This window comes from Castor canadensis, chromosome 3 (assembly GCF_047511655.1).
Source record: "Castor canadensis chromosome 3, mCasCan1.hap1v2, whole genome shotgun sequence".
NCBI lineage: Eukaryota > Metazoa > Chordata > Mammalia > Rodentia > Castoridae > Castor > Castor canadensis.
In genome coordinates, this window is record NC_133388.1 from 32,067,514 (window position 1) to 32,089,461 (window position 21,948).

Here is a 21,948-nt window from a genome sequence, read left to right on the forward strand (position 1 = left end):
ACTTCACATGCTTAAAAAATATCTATGAGTTATAAGAGTTTGTGCCAGATTTGAGAAGTCACCTTTCCTTTTTCTTTTCCAGGGAGAAAATAGCATGGGCATTCCACTTTGCCTCTGGAGGCTTGCCAGCTATAACTCTGTTCTCCCAGACATCACATCTACCCAGACCATGGGCTTGAAATGTTATTTTTCAATGCCACTGGTTGACCTGTGAGACGTTTTGGGGCATAACTATGGTTTGGATGTTAAAATTTGGTACTCAGTCTAAAAGTGTTGAGAGGTGGTGGGAACTTTATGGGTTGACCAGATTCAGGGGGGTCTGCAGAAGGGAATAAAGGGCCTCCTGCAGGCCTGGGTCAAATCTCATGGGAGCCAGTGAATACTCGCTCACTGGGGACCGGGCCAGTTACTAGGGGATTAAGTCCCTTAAAAGCAAGGCCACCCCTTGTGTTCTGCTTCTTCCCAAGGTGCTCCCTTGCCCTTTGCTTCCCACTACGTCACAACAGCACTAGGTCCTCACCTGAGGCCAAGCAGATGCCCACACTGTGCTCCTGGATTTCCTGAACTCCAAAACTGTGAGCCAAAATGCACTCCTCTCCTTTCTAAGTTGCTCACCTTCAGGTCTTCTGGGATAGCAATGGAAAACAGACTTAGGCAGTAGTGTTGGAGATAATTTTAGCTGAACTCAAACATAGTCTTTAATAACAGTGACTCATGGAGGAGAAGATGGGAAGAGGACGAGGAGGAAGAGGAGGAGGTGGAGAAGGAAGAGGAGGAGGAGGAGGACAGGAGGAAGACAACTGGGAAGGAGGGGAGGGAAGTATGTGGAAACAAAGGGTGCCACAGCCTGGCCCCTCCTTCACAGTCTGATCTAGGCCTGGGGCCACCTGGTGGAAACTGCCATCTCAGATCTTGGGCCTAGGCTTCCTCTGCCCCTTGGGGCTCCGCAGCAATACATTTGGAATCATATGACTAGTGTTCAATTCCTCTGTCACTGGCTGCGTAACCTGAAGCAACTTCCTTAACCTGTCTGCGCCACATTACTCTCATAGCTAAAATGGGCCAATACCAACCTCTCAGGCCTGCCATGCGAATCAAATGAGATCACACGTGTGTGCAAGGACCTGACGCGTAGCACTCAGTGAACATGGGTCCCAGGGAGCTCTGCAAGAACAATTCTGGTTTCTGATGTCATCTTCAGCATCAGACTCACTCTCCTTTGGGGGAACCGGACTCCCTGAAGCTCTCCTGACCTGAGCCAAGAGCTGGATAGCTGAGTAAAATTGCAGATGTCTGCTTCCAAACCCAACGCCACCTCCACTCCTGTCCCACGCCCTCCTGCCAACACCTCATTATACCAAAAATGGGCTCCAATCCTGCCGCTGAGGGAGGGCCTCTTAGCGATAGACTCAAAGCCCCCACTCTTTGAGATGAGGGGAGCTGGAGGAGAGAACATCTCCGGAGAAGCAGCCAACTGTTCTTTGACTCTTAGAAGAGCCTGGGGCCTGAGGGGCCAGCTGGAGGTCCCCTGTCTGTCTGCTGAAGGCTCTGCTAGACTTTCTGGCTCCTCTACCCCTGGGAATCCAACTATAAGAGGGAATTTATCTGGCTCCCCTCTGCATCCCTTGCCCCCAACACAGTTTCCTTCCTGTGCTCTCTGGGAGAAGATGAGCACTGGGGAGGGGGGGATGTGTCTGGGGAGGCTGGTCCCGCTCAGCTGGGCCCTAACATCTGCATCCTTAACAGTGGCCTCCCCGTTCCTACTTCCAACTGGGAGGGGACGGGAGAGCCCCAGTTCTTCCCAGGAGAAAGCATCATGACTCACACCCAAGGATAACCCATGGAAGAATCCAGCCTCTTTCCTATGAAACTCATATAGAACTGTGAAACTCATTTTCTCACCTTTGGAAGGCAAAAATGTAAAGTAGCATATTTTAACAGAAAACTCCAAAATAACAGTGGCTTAAATGACAAAGAAGTTTATTTCCCTTTCACATAATTCTGAATGTAAGCAGGGCAGGGCTGGTATGGCAACTTCACAAGATTTTCAGGAATCCAATTTTCTTTCAACTCATTGTCATGGTCCAAGATGATTGCAAGAGCTCCTACCATCATGTTTGCGTTCCAGGCAAATCTTGGCAGATAGGGAAGTAAGCCAGGCTCCTTTCTTTAAGGATAGTTCCCAGAGGTCAAACCCAACACTTTCACTTACGCTTATAACCTTAAAAAGTCCTAAGGGTAGGGGAATTAACCAGGATTTAATCACAAGGACATAGCTGGCTTCAAAAAAGACTGAGAAATCAATTTTTTTATCGGTGACATTGGGATCCATGCTGTCTACTACCATAGCCACTGTCCTGATTCAGGCCACTTTTAGCTCTGCAAGAATCACAGATTTGGTCTTTATATCTCTAGGACAAACCCTCTACCTGCCTCCAGTTGTTTCTCCAAAGTATACATTTGGCCATGCCACTTCCCTGCTCAAGAACCTGCCATGGCTCCCTGGAACCCTGGGAATAAACTATGAATATTTAGCATGGCCTTCAAGCTTTTTACAATCTGACCCTGTCTTGCCTTCTAGCCTCACCTGTAGGCACAGCCCCCTACTTCCCTGTACAGCCTAGCTCCTCTAGAATCCTCTGTGTTCCTCAGACATGTCTTGTTGAGTTACCCTTCTCAATAACAGACTATTTCCATCCTTCTATGCCTAGTGGACTTTGGTTCATCCTGTAAGTTGTTACACAAGCATTACCTTTGCCACACAGAGCTTTTCTTGACCCGTCTTGCCTTCTTGAAGTCTCCAGAACCCTCCATCCTTCACATCCCAAAGATGCTTGAGACACAGGCCCTTTGGAAGGTTCAGAGCTGCTCACCTGCTGCAGACAGAGTAGGCTTCAGAGGCCCTGGAGACTCAGTGCTGCTGAAATCAAGGTCTTGCCCTCTGGACTGGAAGCTTCTGGAGGGCCAAGGCTGCTGTGGTGTCCCCTGCACCAGCCTGGAGCTGCACTGAGTAGGCTCAGTGAATGAAGGCCCCACAGGATTCGCATATCTCCCGCCCCCCATCTCAGCTTCTGGTGCCTGCTCAGTCTGCCAGGGCCGGTCCAAGGGTCCTGAAACTCTGCTATCCAGCCTCCCTCTCTGAAGTGTAAACGACAACTGACCAGGGCTAACACGTCATGGAGTGACATGACAGGGGAGATGGCCCTCAGGAGGTCTGCGCCCTGACCTGCTGGCTCCCCCTGAGAGAGGCTGGTCTCCACTCACCCTCAGATCCATGACAGAGACAGCAGCATTCCTCGCAAGAGCAGGAGACCTTCGCCACTCCCAGGTCCTCCCTATTCTTCTGCCAAGGGGTGACTCCAGCTCTGGGACACTGAGCCCATGGCCCTCAGGTCAGACTGGCTTCCTCCCCAGACTCTGCAGCCTTTGGCCCAGTATCCTGAGAGTGAGACTGAGGACAGAGGGCTCCTGAGCCCCTCCACCGCTGTCAGGGGAGTCCTTCGGTTACCACCCAAAGACAGGCATTCCTGTTTTACTTTGGGGAGCCACACAGAGGCGTTTATCACATTGTCACTTGAATGCATGGTCCGGGCATGAAGCCCTCCTTCCCCAAGAAGTCTCAGGCTCCAGTTCTAGACTGCTCAGCCTTCCCTTGGAGGAGGGATGGTCAGGAGACTCAGACCGAAAAGATCCAATATTAATATTTTTTTGAGACAGGGTATCAATACATAGCCCAGGCTGACCCCAAACTCATGATCCTCCTGCCTGGTTCTGGGATGACAGATGTCTTCCACCACGCCTGATGCTGCCTCCTTGCAGACTTTGCTGTTCCTTGTCCGACACTCTCACTTCTGCTGCTTGCTGGCTGTGGAACCTTACTTGAAATACCTTCACCTCTCTGAACCTCCATTTTTCTCACTTGAAACATGGGGACAATAATTCTTTCCTTGAAGGGGAAAGGGGAAGTTTCCTTATAAGTACGGAAAGCACAGGGCATGGCAGAGTACAGCCACCACCCGCTAGCATCCCTCAGGCCTCCCAGTAGAGTGGGGGGGAGGAAGAAGTGACCCGCTGTCCACATCCGGAGACTGAGCAGCAGAGCCCCCCAGCTGTCATCCAAAGGCGGGACGGCCCCATGCTCTCACGGGCTCTCAGGTTCCACATCACAGACGATTAGTTACAAAAACCTTTCCCGCCTCATGTATCACTTACTTAACAAAGAAAGGGGTGATTGTTTCTGAAGGGGATGGTCTCCTGGCCCCTCTCCTCACAGCAGCTGAGAGATGACATGGGCGTGAGAGAGGGCTGAGGAGAAGCAGGGTAGTCACAGGAAATAAGGATGTGGTAGGTCGCAGGTGAGTGGCTGAGGGGCCACCACGAGTGGGCAGTGGACAGACAGGACAAGGTTCACAGGAGGCCCCGAGTTGTGATAGCAGGAAAGGAAAGCGGTTCAACATGCCAGCTCATAAGCCTGATGCCTCCACACTGTAGAGAGTCTGTCTGCCACAGGGCAGATAGAGGACAGCAGGTGCCTGGCCTTTGGATCTCACCAGAGCTTTCCACACCTCTGGGATCCAAATGCCCTCCCTCAAAGCAGCTGGGGCCACTAGCCCTCCAAACTCCCAGGTTTCAGAAAAGCTCAGGCTGTTGAGGCTGAAGCTTGGAAGAATCTAGAAGGAGACTCATGTGTAATAGACTGGACCCAAGATGCTGGCAGTGGCCTCCTGAGCCTCCTAGTGCCCTTGGTGGTCCTTGACTTTGATGCCACCACTAAGCTAGGCCCTCCATTAACAGGGCCAAGCATGCACAGAGTACCCCTTTGTCATTCTTAGCACAGCTGAGAGCAGCTGGCATTTTCACAAAGGGCTTTACTAAATACTAAGGGAGAACAAAAGGGAAATAATTACAGAAAACACGAAAAACCCAGCCCTGGCTGCCAAGTTCCCAAAGTACAGGTTTCCATTCCTTTGGTGACAACACATCGTTCCACAGGCCTGGGACAAGGTCGTGGGCACCTCGCCTGGCTTCCCTTGTTTCCAGCCCTGGTGGTGGACGCCATCTTGTTTCCCACCCTGGGAACCACTGGGTCACCCTTGGGTTTACCTCCCGACCCCTCCCACTCAGCCCCACCCCCGGCCTCCCACTGGGTTCTGGTCTCTGGTTGGAGTCATGAGTCTTGTCCCTTGGGGGCTAGTGGGCTGTGGTGACCAACCCAACACATGATTACACAGAAATGGGAGGTGGTTCTCCCACACTTACACAGTCCCCTGAAAGGCCCACCCAAGTTGAAAGGTCTTGAATATGCTCCTGGGGGAGAGGGGTCCCTCTGAGGGGCTTTTGAGTAAGCAATGGAAGACTTGGGACATTTTCCCTGTGGGGAGAGGAGGAGTCTCTGAGGGGAGGGCTAGCCCAACTCAGTGCATAGTTACTAAGCCCTACCAGGAGACCTACTAGCCACTGAGCTGTTGGAGCTGCACAGGTGAACAAGAAACAACATTTGCCTTCTTCAATCTTAAGATCTTTGAGGTGAGCAGATAAGCGCCTTGACAGTTCCCATACTGAGGACCAGGTGACACCATTGAGGGGCATCTTCCTCAGGGTTGGTGACCAGCAAAGGCATTGGATACTGACTAGAAGAGGTTCATGGAGAGAAGAAGGGCTCAGGGCTGGGTCAGGGTGGGTCTGCAGGAGGCAGGAGAAGGCAGAGACCAACCGAGCCTCTCCATGCTGGTGACTGGGGAGCTCTTGGCTATACAGCATATCCAGCTTCTAAAATGAAAAGGCCCTTAGCTCACAGTTGCCCACTTGTGCTCTCTGCCAGCCAGGAAGGGGCAGGTTTTGGTCCTTGTGGATAGGCTACTCTCAGTGACCTCTGTCCAGAGAGCCACTAAGACACCTTACCAAAGCAGGGGCTGCACTGTCATTATAGAGAAGGACAGTCAGAGATACTGAACAGGCTAGAACAAAATGGAAAAATGAGTCAGACAGCTTTTTTTGTTTGTTTGTTTAGAGAGCAACTGACTTTATAGCCTAGATTGGCCTGGAACTCACGATTTTCCTGCCTCAGCCTCCAAAGAGCTGGGATCTCAGGGGTGTGCCACTGGCTAAGTCAAGAAGCTGTAAGCCAAGCGTTGGGATGGGTTAGGGCAGGTAGACGAAGACTGTGACTAATACCGGTGTGGGAACCTCCATGTTTGCAGGCAGTGGGGGACTCTGGGGCTGACCTGCAGGAAGGCATACAGACTAGGATCCATGACCTCTCAGGGACCAGCATCTCTCCCACCCAGCATGTATTTGTCTGACTCCCTGAGACGGGCCGGCCCTGTGCTCAGGGCTGCTCCCTCCCATACACCAAACATTTAGTTTGCCAATTACCCACTCTGCTCCAGCAAGGAAAAGACCTAGAAAAGTTTCTAGATGGTTCCCTGCTTTCAAGGTACTTGCAATCTGGTTGGAGATAGAGCTCATGCTCGCTGGAAAGAGCTTTGGAAGATGTAGGCTGGATCCCCACTGCTGTTCCTTCTTTGGTAGCTAAATGCCTACTAGCAAATTACTTACATTCCCTGGGCCTTCATTTTCCCTTCATCAAAATGGGCTAGGAATGTAGCTTAGTGGTAGAGTACATGCTTTTGGTATGCTAGGACCTGGGTTAGAGTCCCAAAATCACCAAAAAGGGAGGGGGTTAGTTAAAAACTCCCTCATGGGATTGTTGGCAGAATTCATGAGTTGGGGTGTCTTAAAGCGTCAGGTGTGCTGTTTGACATACAATATGTGCTCAAGAAATTAGACCACCCTCTCTTGGGACCCCTCCCAGCTTTGGGAGCTCTACCCTTTGCTACTTTTCTGTCTTAATAAACTGTCCCGCTTTACTCATTCTCTTGAAAGAAATTGCTGGTTGTGGTGGTGCACGCTGGTGAAGAGGATACGGCACAAGGATCATGAGTTCAAGACAAGCCTGGGCTACACTTTGTTAAATAAATAAATAAAAGGTGAGCACCCACTGGTGGCTCACGGCTGTAATCCTAGCTACTCAGGAGGCAGAGATCAGGAAAATTGCAGCTCAAAGCCAGCCCAGGAAAATAGTTCACAAAAAAGGGCTAGTGGAGTGGCTCAAGGTATAGGACTGAGTTCAAACCCCAGTACCACAAAAAAAAAAAAAAAAAAAAGCAAAAACCAGAAAGAAATTCAACTAACTCTCAAAGGATTGTGACATTGAACAGTCAAGTGTTGAACTGTGGTTTCTGTCTTTGCCATCCTCTTAACAGGTAGATGCATCAGAGGACTTCAATGGCACTTGAGGATTGATGGCCTGGGTTGTGACAGAGAGAATTTGTATGCGTGTGCATGTATATGTGCACATAAACCTCTCTGTCATCCCGCTCCTCTGCAACTGGCAGAGCATAAGCTTCTTTATTTTCTGCACAATCCAAAATTGAATTAGAAATCATACCGTTCAGCTACCATTGCTTCAGCCCTACGGAATGAGCAGTGTTGTCATTCCCACTTTCCAGATAGAGGAAGTGGGCTCAGAAAGTGAAGGCTATGGCCTGAGGCTACCTGGCCCGTCAGCAGTGGGGTCCCAACACAGGGGAGCAGAGCTATGGTACAGCTGCCCTGGACCAGAGGCAAACAGTAGTAACTTCTACTGAAGTTGTATGACTTTTAGAGTCTGGTTTCTGCTACCTTGCTTTTCTTAGCAAATTCATCTGATAAGCTAGAAAGCTGGGGTTAGAAGGTTATGGCTTGCGGCCTAGTGACAAGAGACAGGGATGCACTTGTGGAAATCGCAGACACTGCCCAAGGTATTGAGTTCACTTGGGAATGTGGAAAGAGTGCTTCGGCATCCCCAGTCATCTGCATGAGTGGAAATGTCAAGGGACATCAGTGTTACCTGGGGCAAATAGCTAGAGCACAGTAGAGCTAAAGGGATATGCGTCAAGTAACAGATCTTAGGAATGAATACGCGCACACACGAAGTTCACATTCCTATCTGACCACAGTTATAGCAAATATCTCCCATACATAAGTGCTTAAAATACTCAGTATAAATAAACATATATGATAGACTATTAAATCTACACATTCGTGCACAATGCACAAAACTCCAGATCCAAAATAGATACACATGCATATGCATACTTAGATGTTATGGGCAATCACACCCACTCATCCTCACTCACAGACCCCAAGACCCTCTACTATGAGTCTGGAACCAGGAAGGAATCTGTCTACCCTGAGAGCCCTAGCATGTTGGAACTTGTCAGAATGTTCTTTGCAGCCCCTGCTTAGCTGGCCTGTGAGTAGGCCCTGGCCCCTGAACCTCCAGACTCATGGCCGGCTGGGCAGCCCCTCGTGGGTGGGCAGAAGGCGATGGACACAGAGGTCACTGGGGTGACAGCCAGGACTGCCCTGGCTTCCCTTCCTCTTGGCTGGAATGTGAGCTCAGGGGCCATCTCCCAGGCCCATCTCCTCCTCCACAGCCACCCACCAGCCCCAGGCCCAGCCAATTGTGACTCTGAACCCTAACAGGTTTTTGCTGCCAGGGAGTTGGGCACAGAAAGCCATGAAGGTGGTGGAGCTAAAGAGCTATGGAGGACCAAGGGAGGGCACACCCAAAAGCACAGAGACATGCATGGTCACACACAGAAGTCTGTCCAGGTACGCACGCACATAGAAGGACACATACAGGCAGAGACACAAGTAGGCACACAGACTCACAATCCCACCAAAATTCATGTTCGTACACATTTTCAAACAGCTCCAGAGACACAATGGACACCATCACACGGGCATACAGAGATTCCCAAAGACCCAGCCCCCACACAGTGGTTCAGTGGGCACACACACAGAGTTTTCACAGCTACACACAAATGTCCATGCACGTGCAGAGGCACATACCCCGTCACTGGAGCATTTCTTTCTCAGCCTGGGCCCAGGAGATGCCAGGCTAACCCATTCTCCACACCCCTGGTTGGCTGGCCTGGCAGGGAGGCCTGAAAGGGCTGCTTCCTCAGCAGGAAATAGTGCTGGACCTCCAGCCAGGTGCCTTGAGGTGTTTCCTGTGGGCCACCCACAAGACCTGCTGCTTGCCTGCAGGGCTAGGAGGGTGATAGGTTAGGTGGAGAGACGGTTCTGGAGTCACGTAGCTAGAGTTTTGTCTCTGTCAGTTCTTGGTACACACAGGCCTGTGCGAGCACACGCACACACTTTCCAAGAGCACACATGTACATTGTCAGCTTATGCTGGCTGGATACTCTCACAGCACCGGCTTCTTCAGCTACAAAAAAAAAAAAAGAAGAAAAGAAAAAAGAAAGGGTTCGTCATCCTTTCACCCCTAAGGATTGTGTAGATGTCATGCAGTGGCCACAAAAGGCCATCCCATAGATCCAGGGCCGGCTGCAGTCCCTGCAGAGGACGCTAAAGTCCTGAGCATCAACTCAATGTTAGATGTTAGACACCGCACCTGCAGGCGCCCACTCCAGGTGTCTGACCCAGAGGAGCCAAGTCAGGTGTAGCCCGTGGGCTGGCCTAGGGGCAAGCTAGAGCCAGGCTCTGCGGAACTTAGGGTCTGTGCTCCCGCAGCGCCACTTCCACGCCCTGCGGGGTCACGCCATTCAGTCCCTAAGCAGCCACCAACCCGCGGGGGGGGGGGTCCAGCTCGCTCAGGCTGCTCCGGGGGCCTCGGGGGTGGAGCTCAGTGGGCGGGGCGGGCCTGGAGCCCCGCCCCGATGGACAGCCTTGAAACCCAGCCGCCCGACAAGCTTCAGTCCACAAGGGAGCTGCAGTCTGAGCAGGAAACTGCATCTTCAGACTTCTGCCCAACCAGGAAAGGACCTAGGGTCGCACCCGGCGCTCAAGGACCCTCCTAGGATCCCGCCTGCCCCACGCCGCCAGGCTGCTCCCCGCCAGGTTCCCCAGACACAGCCTCACCTGTGGGCTCCCTATTCCCCCAGCCTCCAGTGGATGCTCAGGCCAACCGCGGGGACCTCGGGACAACCGTGAGAGGGACATCCAGCTCCTCACTCAGCTCTCCTCCTGTACCAGCGGCTCCCCCAGGGGGACGAGCATGGTGATTGTCCCTTGGAGTACATTCGATCCGGACGTCTGAGAAGATGCTAGCCATGAGGTTGTTCACTTGCTTCCTGCAGCTCCTGGCTGGGCTGGCCCTGCCTACTGCACATTCCCGGGTAAGGACTCCCCCACTCCTGCCTGGCTCCCCCGACCTTCCCATCCCAGTACTGGAGACAGGGGACTCTGAAATCACAGAGCTCCAAGAAGCAGCACTTCTTAGGATGTCCACACATTTCTCAGGGGTCAGGCTGGACTTGCGTCCGCAGGGAGGAGACTCAGACTGGGCTGTCCCCAGCTCTGGGGGGCTGTCTTGGTGGGGGGCAGGGAAGCCACAGGGAGAGAGGGAGGTTTCCTGTCTGGCCCTTGAAGCCCTAGTGGCTTTGCTAAAAAAGCATCTGCTCACTAATCCCAGGCAGTTCCCTGGCCTTGTGGTCAGGGTCGAGGCCCCATGACCAACCAGACGCCCCCAGGACCTCTGACCTGGCCTGGTGGGGAGGAAGACAGCAAAAGAGGCTGGTGGTGGGGAGACTAGGCCCTGCCCCCACTGGGGTTCAGGTCAGAGCTAGGGGCTCTTGGGTTGGGCTTGGGATAAGACATGGGGTCCTCTTGTGCCCTCTCTCCTGGGTGGGTGGCTGGAGGTCTTGAGTGCAGGGCCTGGGGAAGTGAGCAGGGCCCTTTTCCCAGGAGCCGGGTGAGTCTGGCTGGGAGCCAGATTGGGCAGCAAAATCCTGACAAAGCCAATGAGCTCCCTTCCCATTGCACTGCCCTGGGAGTCCCCAGCCCCAGCCCAGTAGTGGGTGGGCTGGGCAGTTGCCTGGCCTAGCAGCCCAGCCACCAGCCTGCTTGCTGCAGGGCTGGCCAGAGGTGTAACATTACCAGCAGCACCAGCTCATGGCGCCGCCTGTTCCAGCCCCTCAGCTCCCACCAGCTGATCACCTCCCCCTGGGTCTGGCGTCCAGCCAAGGCGGGCTGTACAGGCCCAGCAGGGCTGGCCTGGGGGCTGGATAGAAGGGAGACCCCACAGGGTTGAAAGATCTTTGGGACACAGGAGGCCTCCAAAAGTCTCTAGCCTTCTACCCTTTTCCAAATGAGGAAACTGAGGCCAGAGAGAGGTGGGACTTAACCCAGGGTCCAGTTGGCTTTCAGTTGCACCTAGAAATAGGCAGTTCTGAGACAGGACAGAGTGTGTATGTATGCACAGGGTAAGGAGGAGTTCAGAGGGATCTCTACCCTCTTGTCATCACAGTTGATCCCAGAGGCCAGCTCCTCCAAGGAGAGCCCCACTCTCATCTCTGTATCATTCTGTTCACAGCAGAGTATCCTGTCTTCTGGGAATGGCTCATCAGAAGTGGAAGGTAAGCCAGCCAGGCTGGGGTACAGATGCTCAGTCCCTCTGTTCTTTCCTCCCAATCCCCAGCAGAGGATGGGAAGGGATTGGATGAAGGGTGGGTGCAGTCTGATAGTAAGCTACAGAGAGTCTACGAACTAGCCATCCTGGCTAGGGCCTGAGAGATCCACCCATTGTGACCCAGCGGCCTGGAGAGGTCATCCCGCAGACCAGTAAAGCCAGGGTCATCCAGCTGGCTCAGAGCCGCTTCTCAGCATGCTATAAAGGTGCAGATGGAGTTTGGGAGAGCAGGGTGGATGTTGAGTGCCAGGGGCCAGACTGGGGGTCTGGGAGCTAGAAGCAGCGGGCAAGCAGTCAAGGGGATTGGGCGGGTGGGGAGAAGGGATCTTCCAAGCAACCCAACCCTGCTGGAGCTACAGGGATCTGACCAGACCTTTCCATTGATTACAAACAGACAGAATACAAGTTGTGCCCTCCCTGGCCCCTCCACTCCCTGTCCTGGGTTGCATCAAGAGGGAATCTTCAAAGGGCAACAACACCTTTGCCAAACAGACATATGCAGAAGAAGTTCCTGTGCCAGGCCCCCTGCCTCCTCGTCCCTCCCTGCTTCTCCAAGATGTACAGGGTGACCACACACTGCTGCTGAGGCTGCCCACTGAGCTGTAGGAGAGGGGCGTGTAGGGACATGCTCACGCACACTCGTGATAGCCGTCTGTGGGCTGGTAACACCCTCTAGTGGCCTGCCCACCCCCCACTTGCCTGCCTGTCTGATAGTAGCCTTTGCTGGGCCTGGCCATGCCCTCCTGCCCGAGGTCCCTTGGTCAGTGAACAGGTAAGGAGAAGTAGCTGCTTTTTACTTCAGTGGCTTTCTCCTTGATGTGCCTTCTGGAACTAGCATACTATTACACTCTGGGATTTGGAGAGGGACCCATCCCCTGCCTCCACACCATGTTCTGTTTTAATACTTTCAGTATAGTTCAGGGAACAACTACCTAAGAGGTCTCAGCCTCACTTTCTTCATCTGTAAAATGGGAACATTAGACTACTTGATATTGAAGGCTTCTTCTTTGTCTAAGATTGCAGGATTCTTTGACTCCATGGAGGAGACATAGGTATAGATACCTCCCAAGGATCCTGGGTGAGGAGGCTTGGAAGTGTAGATTCATGAGGTCAGCTCATCTGGCATCCTAATCAGTCATGGGGCCTGCGTTGTGGCCAAGGGAGCACAGTTCTTAAAATCCCTTCCTGCTAATACTAGAGCAAGAAGCAGTGCAGTCCACCATGGACACTGATTTTTACTATCGCCCTTCATGGTTCTAGTGTCATTTATTGTCATTCCATCTGACCACAAGGCTGTGAATTAGGAAGGTATTTGCATTTTCTGCATTTTAGGTTCAGAGAGCCAGTGGGGTTGCCTAAAGCCTCAGGCACTCCTCAGTGTATTTGGCAGAACCAGCATGCTCAGCTCCAAGCCTCCCAGCTGCCCTGCAGGCATAAGCGGGGTGTCCCTTGTGGCCAGCTGGCTGGGTGCCCTGCCAGTGAGTAGGATACCTGCCGGGCTCTGGCTGGTGGCCAGCAGCCACCCCGAAGTTCTCTTCAGAAGCCTACTCTCAGTATTAATATTTCCCTTCTTGGGTCTCCTCCATTCTGGGTCGTAGGCAGCTGGGGACAGATGGAGACACACCCACAGCGCTGGAGAGAGAGCTGAGAGTGCACTCATAGCCCCAAGAGTGGCCCTGGTGGGTGGAAACGCCCAGCCCTGGGCAGGAACAGCCTCCTTTCCTCTCACCCCACCCCCACCCCAACCCAGAACAGGTCTGGGGCCAGCGGAAGTGCTCTCAGGAGCGGCTGAGAGGAGCTCAGCCACATCTGGGGGCTGTCACTGCGCTCCCTCTGCTGGCCCCTCACCCAGCCCCCTTTGTTTCTCCCACACACCCAGACAGGGGCCTCCAGGGATGAAATGCCCTTTTTCCCAGTAGCTGCCAGGTAAATCAGGCCCTGGCCCACCTCCTTCTCAGCCCTTTCCCAACATGGTCTGGCCACCTGGGCCAGAAACCGGTAGGTTTCAGGATTTGGGGGCCCTGGAGCCTGGATACTGTAGACAAAGCGTTTGCATAATGGGATATAAGGGTGAGGAAAGGAAATCCCTTCTTCTGCCACCAGCTCCCAGACTGCTTTGCTCAACCTGGCCATGGCCTCAACAGCCTGGCCTGGTGGAATTTTGTTTGTGGGATGGTAGGGGGTCAGGGTGCCCCCTTCTCTGCTGTTGACCACTTCCCCGACAGTGGGTTCCAAAGCAAGAGCCTTCCATGGTTCTTTGGCAACTGGCTATATTTATATTTCCTCTGCAGAGATTAACTGTTCAGGGTGGCGTGGTGCTCATGAAGGTTTTAGACTAAACACACAGCTCATGAAGCTGGCGATAGGAAGGTGCTCTCTGACCCCCATGCCACAAAGGCAGGCTTCCCTGGGCTCTAGGGCCGCCTAAGGGGAGAGAGGCCTTGTTTCCTACTAGGGTTTAAGAGGAGTGTTCAGTCCCTGGAAAGGTAGAGTCAGAGAGCCTCTGAATCCTCCTGTAGCGTGTGGTCTAGCCCAAGTATCCTCCAGGGAGAGCAGAGCAGGATGAAACAGCAGACACCCAGATAAGCACGGTTTATTGCCTCAGTGGCCGCCCGCAGCTTCACGTGGACACACCACCTCTTGGGTATTTTCCACCAGCCTGCAGCCTTTCCTGAGGGCCTCTGCTATGACGGAGGTTTGTTTTTCTCATGAGATTACCCAGAGTCTCATGTCCTCATAGGCTCAGTGGAATGGACTTTGGCCCCATCTGCCTGCCGTGGAAGCGAGGGGCTGCTAGGAGAGGCCGTTGCTCTATGCCAGGGCAGCAAGGTTCCCAGGTGACCCAGCTCCCTTGTCCTCCCCGACTTACTGAGGATGAGCATCAGATGCAGATCAGGATGACCCGACTGGGGATATTTCTCTGCCCACAGTCTCAAGGCTGGGCCAGGCTGCGTCCTGTGCACTGAAGCACAGTCTGTCAGAATAGAAAAGATTTTAGCAACCAATTGTTCCCAGCCTGCTTCTTTTCCCCCAGCTCAGGAAACTGATATACCCAGAAAGGCTAAGTGACCTCCCCAGGGTCACACAGCCAGTGTAGGGCCTGAAGACAGATGTCCTGGCTCTGGCTATTCCCTGCTTTGGGTTCTGGCCCCAGGCCTTTCCCTGAAGGAGCAGTATCTTTTGAGGGATTCCAGATCAGTACCCTATCCCAAAGATCCCGTCACTACCACCAGGGCACTGCATGGTCAGCGATGCTCCTGGAAATGCTTGATGAACCATCACCTAATCAGTCAGAAGCCACTTAGCCTGTGTTTATGGGGGCTTTTGTCTTCCCAGAGCCCCAGTTTGGCTGTAATGGAGATAAGTGCCACCAGTGATAAGTGCTCCAGGTAAGCCCTGGAGCCAGGCTGCACTTCAGGGAGGAGCCCCACTCCTGGTAGAATTGCTGGAGAAGGCTACAGGGAGGAGTGGGGAGGTGGTGTTGGGAGTAGAGGCTGGCTATGTGAACAGTAAGGAAAGAGGGGAAAGCACATCCCTTCCCTGGACCGTGCACAGTAAAAGCCCAAAGCTAGGGAGGAACGGGATGTGCCCTGGCTTGGTACACGGGCTGGTGGGATTATGTGGAGAAGAAGCTGGGGCACATGGCTGGATGTGAGCTTGGCTACTGATATCAGGTGGGGCAGGACATGAGGGAACCATTGCAGGTTTGGGGACAGAGGGCCTAGGAGAAGGCCGGTCCTATGTGCAGGACTCCAGAACTGTTTTCTTCAGTAAGTTCCCCAACACAGAGAAAGCACTAGATCAGGCCCAAGAAATATCCAGGGAGCCAGAGGAGCTGCCACAATGCAGTCCTCGAAGCTCCAAGGAACCAAGGAGACACAGGTACCTGAGTAGAGAATAGAACCCAGAGCTCAGGCCTCTGAGAGATTCTGCTTCCCTGGGATATGCTTCTCCAAAAGAGCCAACCAGCCAGCAGCGTCCCAGAGGAGTTACATCAGTGGTTCCAAACAGAGGGGCCTTGTATGGGGCCCAACGAGGAGCCAAGTCTGGGGCACCAAGGAATGGGCCCTTGCTGGCCTGACCTGGCCTTCTTACTCCCCATAGTGGTGCCCTTCCATGAAGTGTGGGGCCGCAGCTACTGCCGGACGATGGAAAAGCTGGTAGACATCATGTCCGAGTACCCCAACGAGGTGGAACACATATTCAGTCCATCCTGTGTTGCCCTGCAGCGCTGCACTGGTTGCTGTGGTGATGAGAACCTGTACTGTGCACCAGTAAAAACCGCCAATGTCACCATGCAGGTAAGGAAACTCTCCTCCTCATGCCATCCCCTGCCCCACAGCCCGCATCCTGTGCAGAGGCCCACCAGAAAACACCTGGAGAGAACAAAAGCAGGCCAAGTTCCCAGGCCTGGAATCCTGGGATTCCAGGGCTCTCCCTCCTGAGCACCCGTCATGGCCAGCCCAAGCTACCTCACCTGCACCCTCAGCAGGCCTCAACCTTTTACTTTCCACACAGGTCCTGAAGATCCCCCCTCAATTTGAGGCTCAGCCCTCCTATGTGGAGCTGACGTTCTCTCAGCACGTGCTCTGCGAGTGCAGGTAGGTCCTGGAGAGCGCAGCAGAGACAGGCCTGTGTACTTAGCAGCCAAGGTAGAAACTGCCTTGCTGCAGGCTGCACTTGCTTCCCTGGTAAGTGGTCCTGGGCTTTTCATTCTGTGCCTAGGAAGCTGGTCCCAGCAGCTGGAGTATAGCTGCCAAAAAGCCACAGGGGAGGAAGAAGCTGAGTTCCTCCTAGACTTGTAGGGGCTTAGCACATGTCGTCCCCCTCCTCTGAGATGGGAGGCAGCTACCACTGGCCCCTGGAAGAGATGCCTGGAGGCAGTCATGGCAAGCCTGGACTTGGTTCTGAGCCAGGCTGAGGCAAACTGGGCTGAGATGTAGAAGGGAGGACCAGCCCCACTAGGAAGAAAGGGGTGAAAGAAAAGAGGCTGTGTTTTTTAGAGTTGTAGCCCACTGACACTCTGCCCGTCCCCCACTCACCAGAGGCTCTGCCCAGCAGTAGTCTTGCTGACTGTCCTGGGCACGTGGAACATGTGTTACCAAGAGCAGGAGGCTTGGCACTGTTACCTGGGTTCAGTTAGAAAGAGATGGGCTGAGATGCAGGTCTTGGTACCACTGGGCTATGGAACTCACCAGACTTGAATTCTAGAGCCCCAGCAGAGGGCAGGAAGAGAGGAAAACAATCACTTATTGTGCACCTACTGTACCCAGATACATAAAATGGAGTCACTTGTGTTTATTGAGTGCCTGTTCTATGCCAGGCATTGGCCTAGATGCTTGGGAAACAGTGATGAGCAAGGTAGATAAGGTCCCTGCTCTCCTGGCCCCCTACCCCACTGTCCAGATGAGGAAACCTATGCTCAATGCAGTTCCATGGTTTGCCACAGCTCATGAGTGTGGAGGAGGAATTTGGGTTTACCCCTAAACCTCCCTTTTTCATGCTGCCTTTCTTGGCCATTGCCAAATTCTCCTGTAGCCCCAGGACTGCCTAGGCTTGGCCATGCCTAGTGTCCAGGGTTCTGACTACCCCCTTTGAACCTGATCCCTGGCCCCTGGCCCAGCTTACCATACCAGTGTTGGGGGTCCTGCCTCAAACACGTCCCTCCCAGGCACAGCTTAACCAGGTCATGAACCCTTTTGGGCAGAGGCGGGATGGTCACCTTTGTTTTCACAGCCACTCTTTTTGGAGCAAGCAGGCGAGGAGAGTAAGGCTCCAAGAGTGTCTCTGACTTGACTAGTCTGCAGAGATGCAAGCAGGCATTCCCAGGGAAGGGGCCAGCCCAGGGCCGCATTCCCTCCCTAACCCAGAGGTGACTTACCACATTGCCCCAGTTTCCACCCTCTGCTCCCAAGGGGACTGGGGCTCAGTCCCCTTCCCACAGGCCAGGCAACAGGGACACCTTTCTTCTCATTTCTGGGCCAACAGCCACAGCCCCAGGAGGCAGAGCTGGGACATGCCTGGGGACTGTGCAGCTTGTGCTCACCTCCCTTGATCAGCCCCACCCACTCCCCCTGCTGTTGCCAGGGTGAGGTGAGGGGTGCGCCCTGACAGGCAGCCTTAGCTGGCAGCAACCACTGCCCTGTCCGTGGTCATGCCCATCATTTACTGTCTGTGAGGAAACTCCCAGAATGCACCCGGGAAGGAAAGGGAGGAAGAGAACAGAGAAAATGAAGCAGCAGAGAACAGACTCAAAAGACCCCAGATTTGATGCCAAGAAGTGGAGACATGCAGAAGCATGTGAGAAGGAACCCCAAGGGGGAAATCATACGTCTCTTGATGGAATTGCCAGAGCCTAGGGCTTTTGGCTCTCTCTGGCTTTCCGGCTTCATGCTGCCCCCTAGTGGTCTCACCATCATCTAGACCAGCACTTGGGAAATTTGGAGGGAGGTGTGGAGGGGGCAGGAGGCCCCCATTTAACTGCTCACCTGATTCACACACACCCCACCACCGCCCCTCTTTCTGTCTGTTTCCTTAGACCTCTGGAGGGGAAGACGAAGTCAGAAAGGTAAGTGACCTGGCTGGGGTTCGGGGCTATTCTCAGGCCTGCCAGTACCTGTCCTAGCATGGGGTCCCCCAGCTACTTTGTCCTGACGCTTTTGGCTTATTGCAGGAGGAGACCCAAGGGCAGGGGGAAGAGGAAGAGAGAGAAGCAGAAACCCACAGACTGTGAGAAACCCCACCTGTGAGTGTGCGGGGGACCCAGGGATGACAAGAAGGCTGGGCTGGAGGGGGGCTCCTGCCCTGCCTATAGGAATCAGTGATCAGGGAGGGGGAGAGATAAGGCTCAGGGAGTCTTGGGGGCCAGGACAGGGGATTTGCCCCCTCAAGTGTCCAGGAAGCATCAAAGGACCTTGGTTCTTGGCTTAACCTCAATCTCTGTGTGACCTTAAACAAATCATTTTTCTTTGTAAAATAATAGGGCAGGGAGTACACCAAACATTCGGTCAATCTGCAAACATTTACCAAGAACTTCCTGTGTGCCAGGACACCAACCAACAACCAAGGTTCCTGGGTTATAGTGGGGCTACTTCCTGGCGGCCCCAGGAAAGGTGCAGGCCCCCCTGGCTCCCAAGCCAGTGTTTCTGTCTTAGTGTCACCTTGCTTCCTCTTCCCCCTTTCCCTGTTCTCTGTCCATCTTGGCTACACACCTGGAGTCACAGGTTTAAGTGTGACTGGGAGAAAAGGATTTGCGAAGGGAACCCCCAGATTTGTGAGAACAGATAGAATGTTTCAGTGCACAGTAATCAGGCACACTGGGCTCCCAAAAGTCTCCTTCAAGCTTCAAGACAGGAAATCATTTCATGCTATGGAGCTGACCTCAGCCCTGACGCCATGACCCAGCTCCTCCATCAGGGGACATTTCCCTCCAGTCACTGAAGGCAGGGATTCGGGGAAGTCCATCCACCTAAAACTTATGGCCCTCATTTCTAGCCCCACACAGCAATTTGGGGGAAGTAAATAGGTGGTGAAATCCATTCAGGGCTGCAACCCCAGCCAGGCATTCCCAGGGACAGAATCCCATCTCTCTTCAAACAGCTCACTGGGGAGTCCCCCAAAAGACTTTCAGAAGTCCATGTGCTCTTTTTCATCATAATTATAAATAGTTGCAAAGGATATGGTTTCTGGCATATTGTGCGTATTTAATATTTTAATATAAAGCTATTATAACCTTGAGTATATAACTCACTCTTCAGGTATCCTATGGGGCTGGCAGAATGGCATAAGTGGTAGAGCACCCACTTACCAAATGTGAGGCTCTGAGTTCAGACCTCCAGGATCACAAAAAAAAAAAACCCAAAAAACAAACAAACAGAACCAAGATATATCCTCTGGAATATGCCATCCTATTTTAAAAAAAATGAACTGCAAAAAAAAATATGCACATCCTTCCTTAATAATTACATATTTACATTGCTTCTATTTTTCTGGGACTTTGTTTCCATTTCACTTCCCACACAGAATTTCAGCCTAATGTAATATTATTTTTAATGCACAAATGTCTTTTATGTATCACCTTATTATCAGCCACAAGGGTGGTATATAATTTTGAATTATTTTAAATTTCCTGTGACCATAAAACCAAATTCAATTTTGTCCTGGAATAAATTATCAAAATAATTATTAGTAGTACCACTTGATCAAAATGGCACAAATATACGATATTGTAATAAATAAAAACATAAAAGTTCAATCCATGTCATTGGGAATGCATCTCAATGAGACAGGTGTGGTCCCCTCTTTTCAATTAGTCAATGAATCCATTAATGAATGTTACTTCCTCCCAGATGGAGACAGGATTCAGCATAAATTCCGGTCCTGTTTATCATATTTTTATAGATGAAAAGTTGAGAAACCATGTTCACATAAATAAGTAGATGGAACTGATGGCACTCAATTACTGGAACTCCTAAAATATTTGCCAAAAATCTCAAGGTGATCGGCTAACAAAAATTCCTTCTCATACATACTGGCTGATAACTTGGTAACCATCTTTCCTTTCTCAACACCTACACTGATACCTCAGGTAGTCCTCCTGTTTACTTTGCAGCCAAACCCTTTAGCAGGATTTGGAATGGGCAAGATGCATCCCTTCCTTTCTAGAAGGAGAAGGGCAATTGTGGGTAGGGCAGTAGACCTCAGGACTGTCTCACACAATGTCAGGTCTGAATACAAGAAGGCTGAAAATTGATTTCTTTAAAACCATCCATTCTCAGTCTTCCATTACCCAATCCCCTGCTTGAAGACTGCTACCTTCGGGTAACCAGAGGCATTATTACATGATGTAGTGACTGTGTCACTGACTAGCTGTGTGATCTTGGGCAAGTTTCTTAACCTCTCTGGGCCTCGTTCCTCATCTGTGAAAAAATGGTAATAATAGCACAAAAGAGACTGTGTTTGGCCAAGCTAAGTGCTTACTGAAGGGAAGTCCCCAGCTGCTTGGTGGCTCTGGTGGCAGGGTTCCAGGAGTGCTGCTTCCTTCCTGTGCCCCCTGTCTGAGCTACCCCTTTGGGCCTGTGTCCCCTCCCCACCATACACACAGTTAGCTGATACTCCTGTCTGTGTTTGATTTCTGGCAGGTGTGGGGACCGAAGGTAACAGCCCCTCAAGGAGAGACCCTGCACCCAGCTCGTGTATTTATTGCCGTCACCCAGTCAATGACCTCCTCTATTTATTAGCCAACTGTATCCCTGCTGAATGACTTGCTCCCTCCAAGAGGACAGGCAGGGAGGGACAGGACCCTCAGGAATTCAGTGCCTTAAACAGAACGTGAGAGAAAGAAGAAGCCAGCCACAGACCTGTGGGAGCTTCAGCTTGGGAAGAAGCAAGACATGTGGCCTTGCAAGGGGCAGACCAGGCCCCAGAGGACCTGGGTCTTCAGGGAACCAGCACCTGTCCTTGACTCCAGATTCAGCCCAGATAGCAGTTCTTGCCCTGTGGCTGCTGTGGCCCTGGCTGTGTGGAAGGCACACAGCCATACCCTCCTCCTCCTGGCAGCAGCTCTTCACCTTGGAGACCCGGATGTTCAACTCTGACGAACAGTACCTGTCTGGAATTTGCCACTCCTTATTATCTAAGGCCACTCCACACATTCTACCACTTTCTGGGATGTGTTTTCGGCCAAGGCTCAGCCACCCTGCCCTCTCTCAGAGACACAGAATGGTGTGGAGCTGACCAGAGAGTGGGCAGAACGAGCAGCAGCCCTCTTGAAGTTGCTGGGAGAGGAGCCATTTGTCCAAGCCCCTCAGCTGTGGAAAGTGAGCAGATTCCCCAAGGGCCTTCGTGTCCCACCAGCTGCCCTTCGGGGTCTGACTGCCAAGCCAGATTCTCTCGAATAAAGTATTCTAGTCTGGAAAGAGCTTGTCCAAGGGAGTGTGTCTGTCGCAGCAGTGAGCAAAGCAAAGGATGACAACAGGACAGAGTGGGAGGTTCAGGACATGCAAAGAGCACAGGGTGGTCTCTGAACCTGCTAAGGCCAGGTGCTGGCGGCTCACACCTGTAATCTGCTCAGGAGGCAGAGATCAGGAGGATCACGGTTCAAAAGCAGCCCTGGGCAAATAGTTCACAAGACCCTATGTCGAAAAAACCCATCACGCACAAAAAAAATGGGACTGGTGGAGTGTTTCAAGATGTAGGCCCTGAGTTCAAGCCCATGCATGCTTTCTCCTTCCAATCTCCTCAGTTTGGGATTTTATTTATTTATTTATTGGCAGTACAGGTATTTGAACTCAGGGTTTTAGCCATGCCCCCAGCACTTTTTGCTTTCATTGTTATTTTTCAGAATAGAGCCTCATGTTTAGGCCCCAGGCCATCCTGGACTGCAGTCCTCCCTCCCGAATAGCTAGGATGACAGGTGTGCAATACCACAACCAGCTTTTTATTAGTTAAGATAGGATCTCCTTCACTTT

General features: G+C 52.4%; 1 protein-coding gene across 2 annotated transcripts; it reads left to right on the plus strand.

Moving 5' to 3' along the window:
• The first annotated feature begins 9,767 nt into the window (after nucleotides 1-9,767).
• On the plus strand, nucleotides 9,768-21,433 carry Pgf (placental growth factor). 2 transcript variants are annotated; one of them, XM_020175642.2, is made up of 7 exons: nucleotides 9,768-10,187; nucleotides 11,384-11,426; nucleotides 15,584-15,780; nucleotides 15,998-16,080; nucleotides 18,018-18,047; nucleotides 18,153-18,224; nucleotides 20,620-21,433. In XM_020175642.2, the coding sequence occupies exons 1-7, from the start codon at nucleotides 10,113-10,115 to the stop codon at nucleotides 20,636-20,638; spliced, it is 519 nt and encodes a 172-aa protein (XP_020031231.2). In that variant the 5' UTR covers nucleotides 9,768-10,112; the 3' UTR covers nucleotides 20,639-21,433. The 2 variants fall into 2 exon arrangements, with proteins under 2 accessions (XP_020031231.2, XP_073923627.1); XM_074067526.1 differs by lacking the exon at nucleotides 18,153-18,224.
• The last annotated feature ends 515 nt before the right edge of the window (nucleotides 21,434-21,948 follow it).

Excerpts from the sequence above, each read along its gene's own strand:
- Pgf (XM_020175642.2), top strand. The coding sequence starts at position 10,113 with ATGCTAGCCATGAGGTTGTTCACTTGCTTCCTGCAGCTCCTGGCTGGG. Across the intron at positions 16,081-18,017 it reads CACGTGCTCTGCGAGTGCAG|ACCTCTGGAGGGGAAGACGA; the intron begins GTAGGTCCTGGA and ends CTGTTTCCTTAG. Across the intron at positions 18,048-18,152 it reads GGGAAGACGAAGTCAGAAAG|GAGGAGACCCAAGGGCAGGG; the intron begins GTAAGTGACCTG and ends GGCTTATTGCAG.